Below are 15,055 nucleotides of genomic sequence, written 5' to 3' on the forward strand. Positions count from 1 at the left end.
GTGTTAGATGTAAATATAAACGGAATACAATGATTTGCAAATCATTTTTAACTCATATTCAGTTGAATGCACTACAAAGACAAGATATTTGATGTTGAAACTCATAACCTTTTTTTTTTTTTTGCAAATAATAATTAACTCAGAATTTCATGGCTGCAACACGTGCCAAAGTAGTTGGGAAAGGGCATGTTCACCACTGTGTTACATCACCTTTTCTTTTAACAATACTCAATAAACGTTTGGGAACTGAGGAATCTAATTGTTGAAGATTTGAAAGTGGAATTCTTTACCATTCTTGCTTGATGTACAGCTTAAGTTGTTCAACAGTCCAGGGTCTTGTTGTCATATTTTAAGCTTCATAATGCGCCACACATTTTCGATGGGAGACAGGTCTGGACTGCAGGTGGGCCAGGAAAGTACCAGCACTCTTTTACTACGAAGCTACGCTGTTGTAATACGTGGCTTGGCATTGTTTTGCTGAAATAAGCAGTGGCGTCCATGATAACGTTGCTTAGATGGCAACATATGTTGCTCCGAAACCTGTATGGACCATTCAGCATTAACGGTCTCTTCACAGATGTGTAAGTTACCCATGCCTTGGGCACTAATACAACCCCATACCATCACAGATGCTGGCTTTTGAACTCTGCGCCTATAACAATCCTGATGGTTATTTTCCTCTTTGTTCCGCAGGACACCGCGTCCACAGTTTCCAAATATAATTTGAAATGTAGACTCTTCAGACCACAGAACACTTTTCCACTTTGCATCAGTCCATCTTAGATGAGCTCAGGCCCAGAGAAGCCAGCGGCGTTCATGTGTGTCGTTGATAAATGGGTTTGGCTTTGCATAGTAGAGTTTTAACTTGCACTTACAGATGTAGCGACCAACTGTAGTTACTGACAGTGGTTTTATGAAGTGTTCCTGAGCGCATGTGGTGATATCCTTTACACACTGATGTCGGTTTTTTATACAGTACCGCCTGAGGGATCAAAGGTCGGTGATATCATCGCTTACGTGCAGTAATTTCTCCAGATTCTCGGAACCTTTTGATATTTTACGGACCGTAGATGGTAAAATCCCTAAATTCTTTGCAATAGCTCGTTGAGAAATGTTGTTCTAAAACTGTTCGATAATTTGCTTACAAATTGGTGACCTTCGTTCCATCCTTGTTTGTGAGATACCTAGCATTTCATGGAAGCTGCTTTTATACCCAATCATGGCACACCTGTGGGATGTTCCAAATAAGTGTTTGATGAGCATTCCTCAAATTTATCAGTATTTATTGCCACCTTTCCCAACTTCTTTGTCACGTATTGCTGGCATCAAATTCTAAAGTTAATGATTATTTGCAAAAAAAAAAAAATGTTTATCAGTTTTAACATCAAATATGTTGTCTTTGTAGCATATTCAACTGAATATGGGTTGAAAATGATTTGCAAATCATTGTATTCCGTTTATATTTACATCTAACACAATTTCCCAACTCATATGGAAACGGGGTTTGTACATACTAGTATAATCTAGGAAGTACAATGCCCAACAGAGCCTCTTGGTTGAAACGACAGTTGCTATAACGGCTTACGTATAATAGTTTTGATACGTTATTGTGTGAGTTTTTGGTACTATTGCGCAAAAATGTTGACATTGGTGTGACTTGAACCCACCACCTTTAAAATACATATTCTTCTTATGGTACTAGAAGTCTAACACGCTATCCATTGCACCAAAGAACATTTATCTGTATAAGATGGGGAAGAATTCAGGGAAGGTGGAGGAAGAAAGACAAAAAGAACAAAGTTTTTTGAATCCCGGACACGGCTGAGTCACAAATAACATATTTTTTCCACTTCTTTTTTTTGTTTCCTGCAACAAATGTAATGTGTTACAACATTTGTATCATAGATTGCGGCAGGTTTAATCTATTTCTACAACTAATAACGTAACTTTAGTTCATTGCACTGTATTCAGACAATTGGTATCAAATGGTATTGTATATTGCGTAAAATGTATCCATTGTGTAAAATATATCTATATGTATATCTACTCGTGATTTATTTTACCTCGCATGCAGCTCTATATAAATTAAACCATGTACTGCAACGAAAAAAATAAAATAGTAAAGTTGCGTGTACAACAAATAACACAAAATACAACCTATATTCATCTATTTACAACATCCAGTAAGATATGTACTGTAGATGTACAAAATGTACAAAAAGTTAATAAAAAAAAAATACATATTTACAATGAATGTTTTTACATTACACACTATTTACAGTGTTTATAAAACTAGAGCTAGGCAATTAGGCAAAGATGGATGACAGTAGGCTAGCGCTAAGTAAAATAAAAAGGTGATTTTATGTCTACTTCCTCATTATTCTTGGCCACTGTTCCTTGGAAAGTGACTCCTTGTACCTTATGAGTATGACACCCACACAAGCATCTCTGTGGCTATGAGCAAAGTGTTCGCTGACCTCTTAGCTTTGAAGGACACTATGTCTATCTGTAACCAGAATACACGTCACACTCACCATTCTCCAAATAAATATACACATAACAACTTGTAAAATTACTTTGGATGTATTTTTGTAATAAATATAGAAGTAGGCTTTACTTGTATATTACTGTTAATTTAGGATTTTTTTGTGAAAATGGATTTAAACCAAAAGAGCCTACTGCATAGTAAGATAATCAGAACTGGTAGGTACAGGTGTGGTTCTACCCATTGCCTAAAGCACAGGTGTCAAACTCAAGGCACAGCAGCCAGATCTGGCCCACCACATCATTTTTAATAGCCTGTTGAAGCTTGGAAATTATATGCATCAATGAAGTTCTTCATCTTTGTCTCTTTTTCTATTTTGACGGAAAAAAAAGACATGTACGGCATGCAGTTATACATATTTTATACTTCATCTATCTAATAATGTAACAGATATTGTATTACCACAAATTCGAAACATTTTTGGGGTAAAAACATACACAAATATCTACTTAGCCTTATGATTTCAAAGCAAGTTATCCATCAAATTGTACACTGCAAACATGACAATAAGATCGGTCTTCAGAATCCTACCGTAAGAAAAAAACTGTGCTACCATTTTTACATTTATAGTAATACACTGTGAAAACAGCAACCATATTTTTTATGCAAAAAACAGCAACAAAACTGGCAGCTCTATCACCATCATTTTACAGTGAACCAGAGTGTGACCGTTTTACTGTACATTTTATGGCAAAATTCGGCCATTTTCTTGACCGCAAAATGTACAGATATTTTTTTCTTACAATGTAGGCAAAATATACTGTGCATTTACTAATTAAATGCATTCCAATCCTTTTACATGTGTGTTTTGTTTATAAATATTACAACCGGCCAGCCCTCTGAGGGCAGTCAAAACTGCAACGTGGCCCTCCATGAAATACCCCTGGCTTAAAGTTTTGTGTCCTACTATCTTGCTGGTGGTACCTAAACCCACAACCATAAAATAGTTCCCAAAGTCCAATGTATTGTCCGCTGCACCAAGTGGTCTGTAATCCAGATGAACATGACAAATTATACAACCGACATGTAGTTTGAAATCTTACAGCGTTTGGATTTATGGTTAAATACTTCACAGGAAACATTCTTCTGGTACAAAGTCAGAATTCAAATGTTGTTCATGTAAAACATCACGTGTCATGTTTTCAAAGTCCGGTGTGTTCTTCTAGAACCGAGCTGACAAGAAAAGACTGAACATCATCATCGTAGCAGAAGGCGCCATTGACTCCCACAACAAAGCCATCACGCCCGATTACATCAAAGATGTAAGTACACTTTTGTGACTCAAGTTAACTCCTTGTTAACCTTTTAACACTGCCTGGTTTAGTCACACATGCTTTGAGTTTGACATATCAAATATAAAGACGTTTACTTGATATGTGACGTCACCCCTTCACTGCTCGATGTACATCTCCTATGAAGTCAGACCTACACTGTTTTAATGCCCACTTCTCAGATGTTTTAATTATTGATGACTGAAGTGCTGATATAACCCAACCCCCTCTGATGATTAACTTGTGTGATGACTGTATTATGCTGATAGTACATATTTGTACCATGAATTGATTAACATGGACACCAACTTAAAGAAGTTGAAAAACTTATTCGGGTGTTACCATTTAGTGGTCAATTGTACGGAATATGTACTGTACTGTGCAATCTACTAATAAAAGTTTCAATCAATCAAACCCAGCTGGTAGTGCGCAACCTGGGCTTCGACACCAGGGTGACTATCCTGGGCCATGTACAGAGAGGAGGGACACCGTCAGCCTTCGACAGGATCCTGGTAGGTCCTCCTTATTTTCTGCTGCATATGTCCACAATTAGCATCTAGTGGAAGGTGTGACTGTGACTCAACACGTGGGTGGCAGGCCAGTCGCATGGGCGTGGAGGCGGTGCTGGCCTTGCTGGAGGCGTCTGCTGGAACTCCAGCCTGTGTGGTGTCTCTGGTGGGAAACCAAGCGGTCCGCCTGCCTCTCATGGAGTGTGTGCAGATGGTAAGAATTGTCCACCGGGATTTATTTTTGGATATGTTTAGACAGTGAGATGTGCGCATAATGTCTTCAGACGCAGGAAGTGCAGAAGGCCATGGACGAGAAGAAGTTTGAGGAGGCGGTTAAACTGCGTGGCAGGTAGTATTTTACCAATACTTCCTGTATACAGTAGAACCTCGATGCACAAACGCCTCTATTTAGTTTGCGAACATTTGCATTGCGCTAAATATGCCTCTGTGTGTGGACCATGAACACTTATTCATTCATTAATTTTGCATGCTGCTTGAAGCTATTTTGATGTCCAAACTCTTACAAGTAGAGATGTCCGATAATATAGGACTGCTGATATTATCAGCCGATAAATGCTTTAAAATGTAATATCGGCAATTATCTGCATCAGTTTCAAAATGATTGGTATCTGTTTCAAAAATAAAAATGTAGGACTTTTTAAAACGCCACTGTATACATGGATGTAAGAAGGAAGTACAGAGCGCCAATAAACCTTAAAGGCACTGCTCTTACGTGCCGGCCCAATCACATAATATCTAAGGCTTTCCACACACACAAGTGAATGCAAGGCATACTTGGTCAACAGCCATACAGGTCACACTGAGGGTGGCTGTATACACAACTTTAACACTGTTACAAATAAGCGCCACACTGTGAACCCACAACAGCATGGAACACACCATGCTGTTGCCCTTCTTAAAAAGAGGAACATCCACTCCAGGCTGCCAATCGAGAGGTACTGCCTCCATGCGAAGCAGCAGCGTCGTGTCAACCAAGATAACCCCACAGCATCTAGGGAACTTCAGGTGGATCCCATCGACTGTACAGTCCCCAGGCACTCATTGGAACATGTGTCAGTGGGATCGAGCAGGTTTTCAAAGTAGTTCCTTCCACCGGTTAACAAAACATACATGGTGCTGACCGTGCAGAGCTTCCCTTGACTGAGACGGGGGATGGTGGTTCAGAATGTCTTCGAAGTTGCCTGGAAGTCATTCACAGTGGTTTCCTCGAACTCCTACCATGTCCAAGTTTTTGCCTCGGTGACTGCTCAGTGGCACACAGCCTAGCCTGCCGTAACTTTCAACTACCTCCAGAGTCCCATGAGCCAAAAAGGCCCCGATAGGACTCATTCTTGACCTTGACGTCATCCCTCACCTGTTACATGTAACGTGTGTTTGCAGGAGTTTTGAGAACAACCTGATCACTTACAGACTTCTCTCCTACCGCAATGCTGACTCAGAGATTCCAAGCGTAAGTCTCATTTTGTATGACAACATTCTTTTTAAATTATACAATTACAGATTTAAATAATGTAATCTTCTCTCCTCCAGCCAATCTGAGGTTAGCATATGAAGGTACATCCTGCACAAATGCATTGTGGGTCTTTTTGTCTCACTAACTGTCCAATAAGCGGCCAGAAGGCGGAGCTTACGTATTGTCCTCTTCAGCACTGAATTAGTGTTACTATTTCAGACACTTTTTGTCTTAACTGATGTGCCTTTTTCACACACGAGGCCAAAAAAAAGCTTCGCAAACATCATCAGTGATGTTTGTCTTTGCTGATGTCTTTAATATTGCAAAGGCGTACGTTAGCTAGCGAGCGTGCGTCAACATTGCACATGCAAAGACGTGCGTTAGCTAGCTAGCATTGCACATGCAAAGACGTCCAGTAGCTTGCAAGCTAACAGGCCCTGCTGTGTTCTCCTTTGATTTGATTGGCTTTGAAGTTGCAGTTTTGTTACATTTTCACCAAAAGTGCAGTCACTTTATGGAAAGTAAAAGTGGACCAGCAGCCGCCTTTGTTAGTTTTTTTGCTTTTTTGAACAATTTTGGATTAGAAAGTTTCAACTTCTGACACAATGCTATGTCACTGACCCTGAGCACCTCTCAAGCTGTCTGGTTGCTCTGGCAACCCGCTTGTTTGTGTGAGGGTGCACTAGTGCTCATACTTGCCAACCCTCACGATTTTCCCGGGACACTCCCGAATTTCAGTGCCCCTCCCAAAAATCTCCCTGGCCAACCATTCTCTCCAATTTCTCCGATTTCCACCCGGACAACAGTTTTGGGGGCAGTGCCTTAAAGGCACTGCCTTTAGCGTCCTCCCTCACCTGAAAAGGAGACTATTGTATATGTCTCCCTTATCCATAGGTTTATCTATAACCCATAAAGTAGGCAGGCACAGAGCTATTTCTCAGCGTGTGTTGACACTGACACACAACATCCGGATTCCCATCATGCATTGCTTCAAAACTACGGCAAGTAGTAATGTCCAAAAACATAACAGAGACGAAGCGAAAGAACGAGGAAGGGACATGGCGACGACGAGTAAGAAGAAGAAGTACGCTTGCAAGTTCCAAAATGATTGGAAAAAATAATTTCAGTACATCCAGGACAGCTCGAAGGGGAAGGGGTAGGCTGCCTGCAAATTTTGTAGATCAGACTTTTCCATTGAACACGGTGGACGAACGGATATACTCATTCATGAACAGATTATTTTTTATATATATATATACAGTGGGGCAAAAAAGTATTTAGTCAGACACCGATTGTGCAAGTTCTCCCACTTAAAATGATGACAGAGGTCTGTAATTTTCATCATAGGTACACTTCAACTGTGAGAGACAGAATGTGAAAAAAAAATTACAGGAATTCACATTGTAGGAGATTTAAAGAATTTATTTGTAAATTATGGTGGAAAATAAGTATTTGGTCAACCATTCAAAGCTCTCACTGATGGAAGGAGGTTTTGGCTCAAAATCTCACGATACATGGCCCCATTCATTCTTTCCTTAACACGGATCAATCGTCCTGTCCCCTTAGCAGAAAAATAGCCCCAAAGCATGATGTTTCCACCCCCATGCTTCACAGTAGGTATGGTGTTCTTGGGATGCAACTCAATATTCTTCTTCCTCCAAACACGACGAGTTGAGTTTATACCAAAAAGTTCTATTTTGGTTTCATCTGACCACATGACATTCTCCCAATCCTCTGCAGTATCATCCATTTATCCATTTTGGTATAAACTCAACTCGTCGTGTTTGGAGGAAGAAGAATACTGAGTTGCATCCCAAGAACACCATACCTACTGTATGGTGCAGGGTGGTGGAAACATCATGCTTTGGGGCTGTTTTTCTGCTAAGGGGACAGGACTATTGATCCATGTTAAGGAAAGAATGAATGGGGCCATGTATCGTGATATTTTGAGCCAAAACCTCCCTCCATCAGTGAGAGCTTTGAATGGTTGACCAAATACTTATTTTCCACCATAATTTACAAATAAATTATTTAAAATTCCTACAATGTGAATTCCTGCATTTTTTTCCACATTCTGTCTCTCACAGTTGAAGTGTACCTATGATGAAAATTAGAGACCTCTGTCATTATTTTAAGTGGGAGAACTTGCACAATCGGTGGCTGACTAAATACTTTGTTGCCCCGCTGTATATATAAGAAATGCTTGAAAACATATACCCGACCCCACCCCCAGCCCCCACCATCTCCCATATTCGGAGGTCTCAAGGTTGGCAAGTATGCTAGTGCTGGACAGACGCATGGAGAATATGTCACATGATGTACACCACCTGTGTGCACTGGAATGATGTCAATAGTTAGGAAGTATCTGTTGCTGCCTAAATGCATCTTGTAGCAGCATGGAGCTTCTTGCATGTAGGATCAACGCAGCCTGGTTCTGCTCAGGGAAAAAGCTCTGCCCAGGTCGCCCCACTTGGGAATACATTCCAGATATCATTGATTGTCCCCCAACCCCCTGGCTTTTCAGAAAACAACCTGCTGTCTTCTCTGTCCTTTTCAGAGCTCCTTCAATGTGGCAGTTTTGAACGTCGGCGCGCCTGCCGCCGGCATGAACGCCGCCGTGCGCTCAGCCGTCAGGGTGGGAATCACCGAAGGGCATAAAATGTTCGCAGTGAGCGACGGCTTTGAAGGGTTCTACAAGGGGCAGGTGAGAGCTCGGCTAAAGATAGGTTAATGCTGTACTGCGTTGCTAAAGTTATCTGCAGAGAACTACCTTACCTTCAAAGTATGCCATTATTTGGTTGAAGTATTTTAAGGAATAACAAACACAGTGTAGGCCTGCTGTCACCTTATTAGCCACATGTCCTTGTCTCCAAAGTGATCACAAGCTCACTTTCCGCATTCCTTTGGCGTCTGGGATCAAAGCACTAAAATTAGCCTCAGCCTGCGCGTGCTATTTTATAAAGCTAACAGCTATCGGCCAGCGCTAAATTCAACCCAGAGGAAAAAAGCATTCCTTTCAGGTCACCGTGACAACTGGCGCCAAGCAGGAAGTGACCACGTCCCCACTCCATTGTCACTTAGTGGCCGAGATAGGAGACTGTGCGGGTGTTGTCGTGCTGCTCGGTGGCATTTATCATGACATGTGATGTACAGTGATGCTAGAAAACAAAATAAGCTAACAAATAATTAACTATTTGAAAAATAAGACATTGAAATCCTTGAGAGAGAATTCACACGCCTCAACAAAATGGTCACAAGTTGAATTTATTTTTGAGAAATAACACTTGAAGGAATTGTTATTCACTGCGAAAACTAAATTCTAAGTGATAAGATAATTCTTCTCACTAAGCAGATTTTATGTTAGTGTTTTACTTGTTGTAAAGGGGAACATTATCACCAGACCTATGTAAGTGTCAATATATACCTTGATGTTGCAGAAAAAACACCATATGTTTTTTTAACCGATTTCCGAACTCTAAAAGGGTGTATTTGGCGATTTAAACGCCATTCAATTGACAGCCTGTCGAGCGATGACCTTTCACCCGTGACGTCACAAGATGAAGCAATCCGCCATTTTCTCAATCTTATCACATGCACCAAGTCAAATCAGCTCTCAATCAATCAATCAATCAATCAATGTTTACTTATATAGCCCTAAATCACTAGTGTCTCAAAGGGCTGCACAAACCACAACACAAACCACTACGACATCCTCGGTAGGCCCACATAAGGGCAAGAAAAACTCACACCCAGTGGGACGTCGGTGAAAATGATGACTATGAGAACCTTGGAGAGGAGGAAAGCAATGGATGTCGAGCGGGTCTAACATGATACTGTGAAAGTTCAATCCATAATGGATCCACACAATCGCGAGAGTCCAGTCCAAAGCGGATCCGACACAGCAGCGAGAGTCCCGTCCACAGCGGAACCAGCAGGAAACCATCCCAAGCGGAGGCGGATCAGCAGCGCAGAGATGTCCCCAGCCGATACACAGGAAAGCAGTACATGGCCTCCGGATCGGACCGGACCCCCTCCACAAGGGAGAGTGGGACATAGGAGAACAAAGAAAAGAAACGGCAGATGAACTGGTCTAAAAAGGGAGTTTATTTAAAGGCTAGAGTATACAAATGAGTTTTAAGGTGAGACTTAAATGCTTCTACTGAGGTGGCATCTCGAACTGTTACCGGGAGGGCATTCCAGAGTACTGGAGCCCGAATGAAAACGCTCTATAGCCCGCATACTTTTTTTGGGCTTTGGGAATCACTAATAAGCCGAAGTCCTTTGAACACAGATTTCTTGCCGGGACATATGGTACAATACAATCGGCAAGATAGGATGGAGCTAGACCGTGTAGTATTTTATACGTAAGTAGTAAAACCTTAAAGTCACATCTTAAGTGCACAGGAAGCCAGTGCAGGTGAACCAGTACAGGCGTAATGTGATCAAACTTTCTTGTTCTTGTCAAAAGTCTAGCAGCCGCATTTTGTACCAACTGTAATCTTTTAATGCTAGACATGGGGAGACCCGAAAATAATACGTTGCAGTAGTCGAGGCGAGACGTAACAAACGCATCGATAATGATCTCAGCGTCTTTAGTGGACAGAATGGAGCGAATTTTAGCGATATTACGGAGATGAAAGAAGGCCGTTTTAGTAACGCTTTTAATGTGTGACTCAAAGGAGAGAGTTGGGTCGAAGATAATACCCAGATTCTTTACCGTGTCGCCTTGTTTAATTGTTTGGTTGTCAAATGTTAGAGTTGTATTATTAAATAGAGGTCGGTGTCTAGCAGGACCGATAATCAGCTCTGTTATTTTCCGTTTTTTCGACTGTTTTCCCGTACCTTTGAGACATCATGCCTCGTCTGTGTGTTGTCGGAGGGTGTAACAACACTAACAGAGACGTATTCAAGTTGCACCAGTGGCCAAAAGATGCGAAAGTCCCTCGTTTGTTCTGCACACTGTACCAACGACAGCTATGCTATGAATGAGATGGCAAGAATGTGTGGATATCCTGCGACACTCAAAGCAGATGCATTTTCAACGATAAAGTCAACGAAATCACAAAGGTGAGTTTTGTTGATGTTAGTGACTTATGTGGAGTGTGCTAATCAGACATATTTGGTCACGGCATAACTGCAAGCTAATCGATGCTAACATGCTATTTAGGCTAGCTGTAAGTATATATTGCATCATTATGCTGTTTAGGAGTAGCTATATTTGCCTCTGGCCTTTCCCTCCACCTACATTTAATGCCAAACAAACACATACCAATCGTTGGTTAGAAGGCGATCGCCGAATTCGTCCGCGCTTCCTCTCGTGCCGCTGTCTGTCGTGATATGGCTCAATAGCTTCAGTTTCTTCTTCAATTTCGTTTTCGCTATCTGCCTCCACACTCCAACCATCCGTTTCAATACATGGGTAATCTGTTGAATCGCTTGCGCCGCTGAAATCCAAGTCTGGATCCGAGCTACTATGCTACACCTTTCTGTACTACCCGCCATGTTGGTTTCTGGTGGCTTCACGCAGTGACGTCACACGACAATAGACGGGTGGATATAACGACGGTTAAAATCAGGCACTTTGAAGCAGTTTTTTCGGGATATTGCATGACAGGTAAAATTTTGAGAAAAACTTCAAAAAATAAAATAAGCCACTGGCAACTGATTTTTATTGGTTTTAACCCTTCAGAAATTGTGATAATGTTCCCCTTTAAGGGTTTCGGTCTTAAATTATCTCAGTAAGATATTACAGCTTGTTGATGAGATGTTATGACCTATATAGAGTAAAACATGCTTGAAAATAGAATATCAACTTTCGCAAAGATGTGTTATCAACACTCACAAGTATAAAACTAATTTTTCAAAGTAATAAGTTCTTATTTGAAGCATGAAAAAAAAACATGACTTTGACACATTTGTGTCTCATATTAAAACAGATGACAGTCAAATGTACTTTGCTGTTTTATTTTCAATGAAACAATAGAAAATACGTACGCATATAGTAGTACAGTTGTTATTAGTGAGGATATACTTATTTTAAGGAATTTTTGGGTTCATAGAGGTAAGCTAATTTTACTTGTTTTGGAATGTCTTGACAAGCCAAATTTCCTTGTTCTATACGCAGATAATTTTGCTTTTTTTTAAAATAAAATATCCCTAATTTTTGTATTTTTTTAAACACTGACCTTTTGCAGCGTTGTTTTTGTCGTTTTAAAATCAGATCAAGGAAATTAAATGGGGCGACGTCGGAGGCTGGACGGGTCAAGGAGGCTCTCTGCTCGGGACGAAGAGGTGAATGACAGTTTTTTTGACACTTGGATGTCTGGTGGTGTATGTTGTAGTCATCTATTATCAGCGATAATTGCTCTGAAGAATAAGAACTTTGTTGTAGAACTCTTCCGGGCAAACATTTGGCACAAATAGCCGAGCAGATGAGGATCCACAACATCAACGCGCTTCTGGTCATCGGCGGCTTTGAGGTACGCAACCTTTGCATCGTTGTTAATTATTGTTATGTCATTCAAATTCCATTATTACAGATGTAAAATGCTATTGCTAAACACAAATCATTTCATTAGTATATTGTATTATTTGTGTTGTTTTAATGTTGTTGTTTTCACAAATTTAGAAGTTTTAGAATTTTGTAACATTTTGAAACAGTTGAGAAAGTTAAATTGTGACTGAGCTTAGCTAGGATTTCAATGTTTTGCTTTTCATTTGTGTGTGCAATGTGATTGGCTCTCTCTGATTGGCTCTTCCCATCAGCATATGTCCCTACAAGCCCCACCCACTGCCTTACTTCTTCCATGTCTGTCAGTCCTTCTTATATTGCTATAAGCCCCTCCCACACTACGAACCATGTCATGCATCCCATCCAAGCTCCTCCTACTTCTTTAAAGCTCCTCCCATGCCTTAACTGACTTCTTTAATGTTGCCACGAGCCCTGCCCATGTGAGTAGAAGCCCAACCCTTTCTGCTAATCCTTGCAAGCCCCTTCCTCAACCTGCTGGCGTCTTCAACAGGTGTTTAAAGGCCTACTGAAATGAAATTTTCTTATTTAAACGTGGATAGCAGGTCCATTCTATGTGTCATACTTGATCATTTCGCGATATTTCCATATTTTTGCTGAAAGGATTTAGAAGGAGAACATCTATGATAAAGTTTGCAACTTTTGGTCGCTAATAAAAAAGCCTTGCCTTTACCGGAAGTAGCAGACGATGTGCGCGTGATGTCACGGGTTGTAGGGCTCCTCACTTCCTCACATTGTTTATAATGTGAGCCTCCAGCAGCAAGAGATATTCAGACCGAGAAAGTGACAATTTCCCCATTAATTTGAGCGAGGATGAAAGATTTGTGGATAAGGAAAGTTAGAGTGGAACACAAAAAAAAGAAAAAGAAAAAGCGACGGCTCCAGGCGGCGGCAGTGGGACCGTTTCAGATGTAATTAGACACATTTACTAGGATAATTCTGGAAGATCCCTTATCTGCTTATTGTTTTAATAGTGTTTTAGTGAGATTGTAAAGACAAACCTGAAAGTCGGATGGCTGCGGTGAACGCCAGTGTCTCTCAGAGAAGCCGATGGAGGAGCCAAGATCACAGCTGCCTTTTTGAGCTGCAGGAGGAAGTCCCATAATCCACTGAAGTCTCCGGTAAGAGCCGACTTAATATCACAATTTTCCCATCCAAAATCTTGCTGGTTGACGTAGAAACCATGTTCGCTTGACCACTCTGTCTTAAAGCTTCGCAACAAACAAAGAAACACAAGCTGTGTCTCGGTTGCTAAAGACAGCTGCAATCCACCACTTTCCACCAACAACATTATTCTTTATAGTCTCCATTATTAATTGAACAAATTGCAAAAGATTCAGCAACACAGATTTCCAAATTACTGTGTAATTATGCGATGAAAAGAGACGACTTTTAGCCGTGTGTGGTGCTGGGCTAATATGTCCCCTCCAACCCGAGATGTCACGCGCACGCGTCATCATACAGGTCATCATTCCGCGACGTTTTCAACAGGAAACTCCGCGGGAAATTTAAAATTGTAATTTAGTAAACTATATAAACTATCAGACTGCGTGGTCGGTAGTAGTGGGTTTCAGTAGGCCTTTAACAGCGTCATTGTCTTCATGTTAAGAGTCTGAGGGTTCAAAGGTCATACATAGCAAGCTCCAATGATGGAGTGATAGTTAGCTGATGCTAGTGCTAATAGCTTTCTTGCTGGCGTAGCATGTGCTAGAACACATTGTGATGTCCTTAGAGTCTTCTTGTGTCTTCAGTTCGTGCGTCTGTTTTGTCTCAAACATCGTCAGCGTTAAGTCGTAAGAAATGTCATCGCCTTCATCTCCATCTGGCCCCACTCCCCTGGGTCCCTAATAGCCAATAAGATGCCGGCTACTTTCACCGCTGCAGGCCTACATGGGAATACTGGAACTTTCCACTGCGCGGGACAAATTTGATGAGTTCTGCGTGCCCATGGTGATGGTTCCCGCCACTGTGTCCAACAATATACCGGGCTCAGACCTCAGTATCGGCTCAGACACGGCGCTCAACGCCATCACGGATGTAAGTGAGGCTGGCCTGCTCGCTGTTTGTGTGTGTGTTCGTGTGTGTGTGTGTGTGTGTGTGTGTAAAGCTGAGTGCGCTTTCTGAGGCTTCATTGACAGCTACTGTGACAAAATGGACTCTTGTGAATTTGACAAGCAACTTTTCTATGACTGTGTAGCCCGACCCTCCGAGGACTATAGCTAGTAGGGGTGTGAGAAAAAATCGATTCGAATACGAATCGCGATTCTCACGATGTGCGATTCAGAATCGATTCTCATTTTTTTAAAAATCGATTTTTTAAAAATTATTCCATCCATCCATTTTCTACCGCGTATTCCCTTTCGGGGTTGCGGGGGGCGCTGGCGCCTATTCAGCTACAATCGGGCGGAAGGCGGGGTACACCCTGGACAAGTCGCCACCTCATCGCAGGGCCAACACAGATAGACAGACAACACTCACACTCACATTCACACACTAGGGCCAATTTAGTGTTGCCAATCAACCTATCCCCAGGTGCATGTTTTTGGAAGTGGGAGGAAGCCGGAGTACCCGGAGGGAACCCACGCATTCACGGGGAGAACATGCAAACTCCACACAGAAAGATCCCGAGCCTGGATTTGAACCCAGGACTGCAGGACCTTCGTATTGTGAGGCAGACGCACTAACCCCTCTGCCACCGTGAAGCCCTTTTTTTTAAATTATTATTAT

The 15,055-nt window shown here is 41.6% G+C and overlaps 1 protein-coding gene across 3 annotated transcripts in view; it reads left to right on the forward strand.

Moving 5' to 3' along the window:
• The window catches only part of LOC133568681 (ATP-dependent 6-phosphofructokinase, platelet type-like), a 44,656-nt gene that overhangs the window by 12,741 nt on the left and 16,860 nt on the right, over window positions 1-15,055 (forward strand). For 2 of the 3 annotated variants that reach the window (XM_061920768.1, XM_061920767.1), the window contains exons 8-16: window positions 3,712-3,807; window positions 4,236-4,328; window positions 4,414-4,539; window positions 4,610-4,674; window positions 5,727-5,796; window positions 8,357-8,503; window positions 12,020-12,090; window positions 12,191-12,278; window positions 14,213-14,365. In XM_061920768.1, coding sequence (XP_061776752.1) covers window positions 3,712-3,807; window positions 4,236-4,328; window positions 4,414-4,539; window positions 4,610-4,674; window positions 5,727-5,796; window positions 8,357-8,503; window positions 12,020-12,090; window positions 12,191-12,278; window positions 14,213-14,365 — 909 coding nt within the window. The remainder of the gene's footprint in view (window positions 1-3,711; window positions 3,808-4,235; window positions 4,329-4,413; window positions 4,540-4,609; window positions 4,675-5,726; window positions 5,797-8,356; window positions 8,504-12,019; window positions 12,091-12,190; window positions 12,279-14,212; window positions 14,366-15,055) is intronic. The other variant, XM_061920766.1, reaches the window with a different exon arrangement.

This window comes from Nerophis ophidion, linkage group LG14, assembly GCF_033978795.1.
Source record: "Nerophis ophidion isolate RoL-2023_Sa linkage group LG14, RoL_Noph_v1.0, whole genome shotgun sequence".
Lineage (NCBI taxonomy): Eukaryota > Metazoa > Chordata > Actinopteri > Syngnathiformes > Syngnathidae > Nerophis > Nerophis ophidion.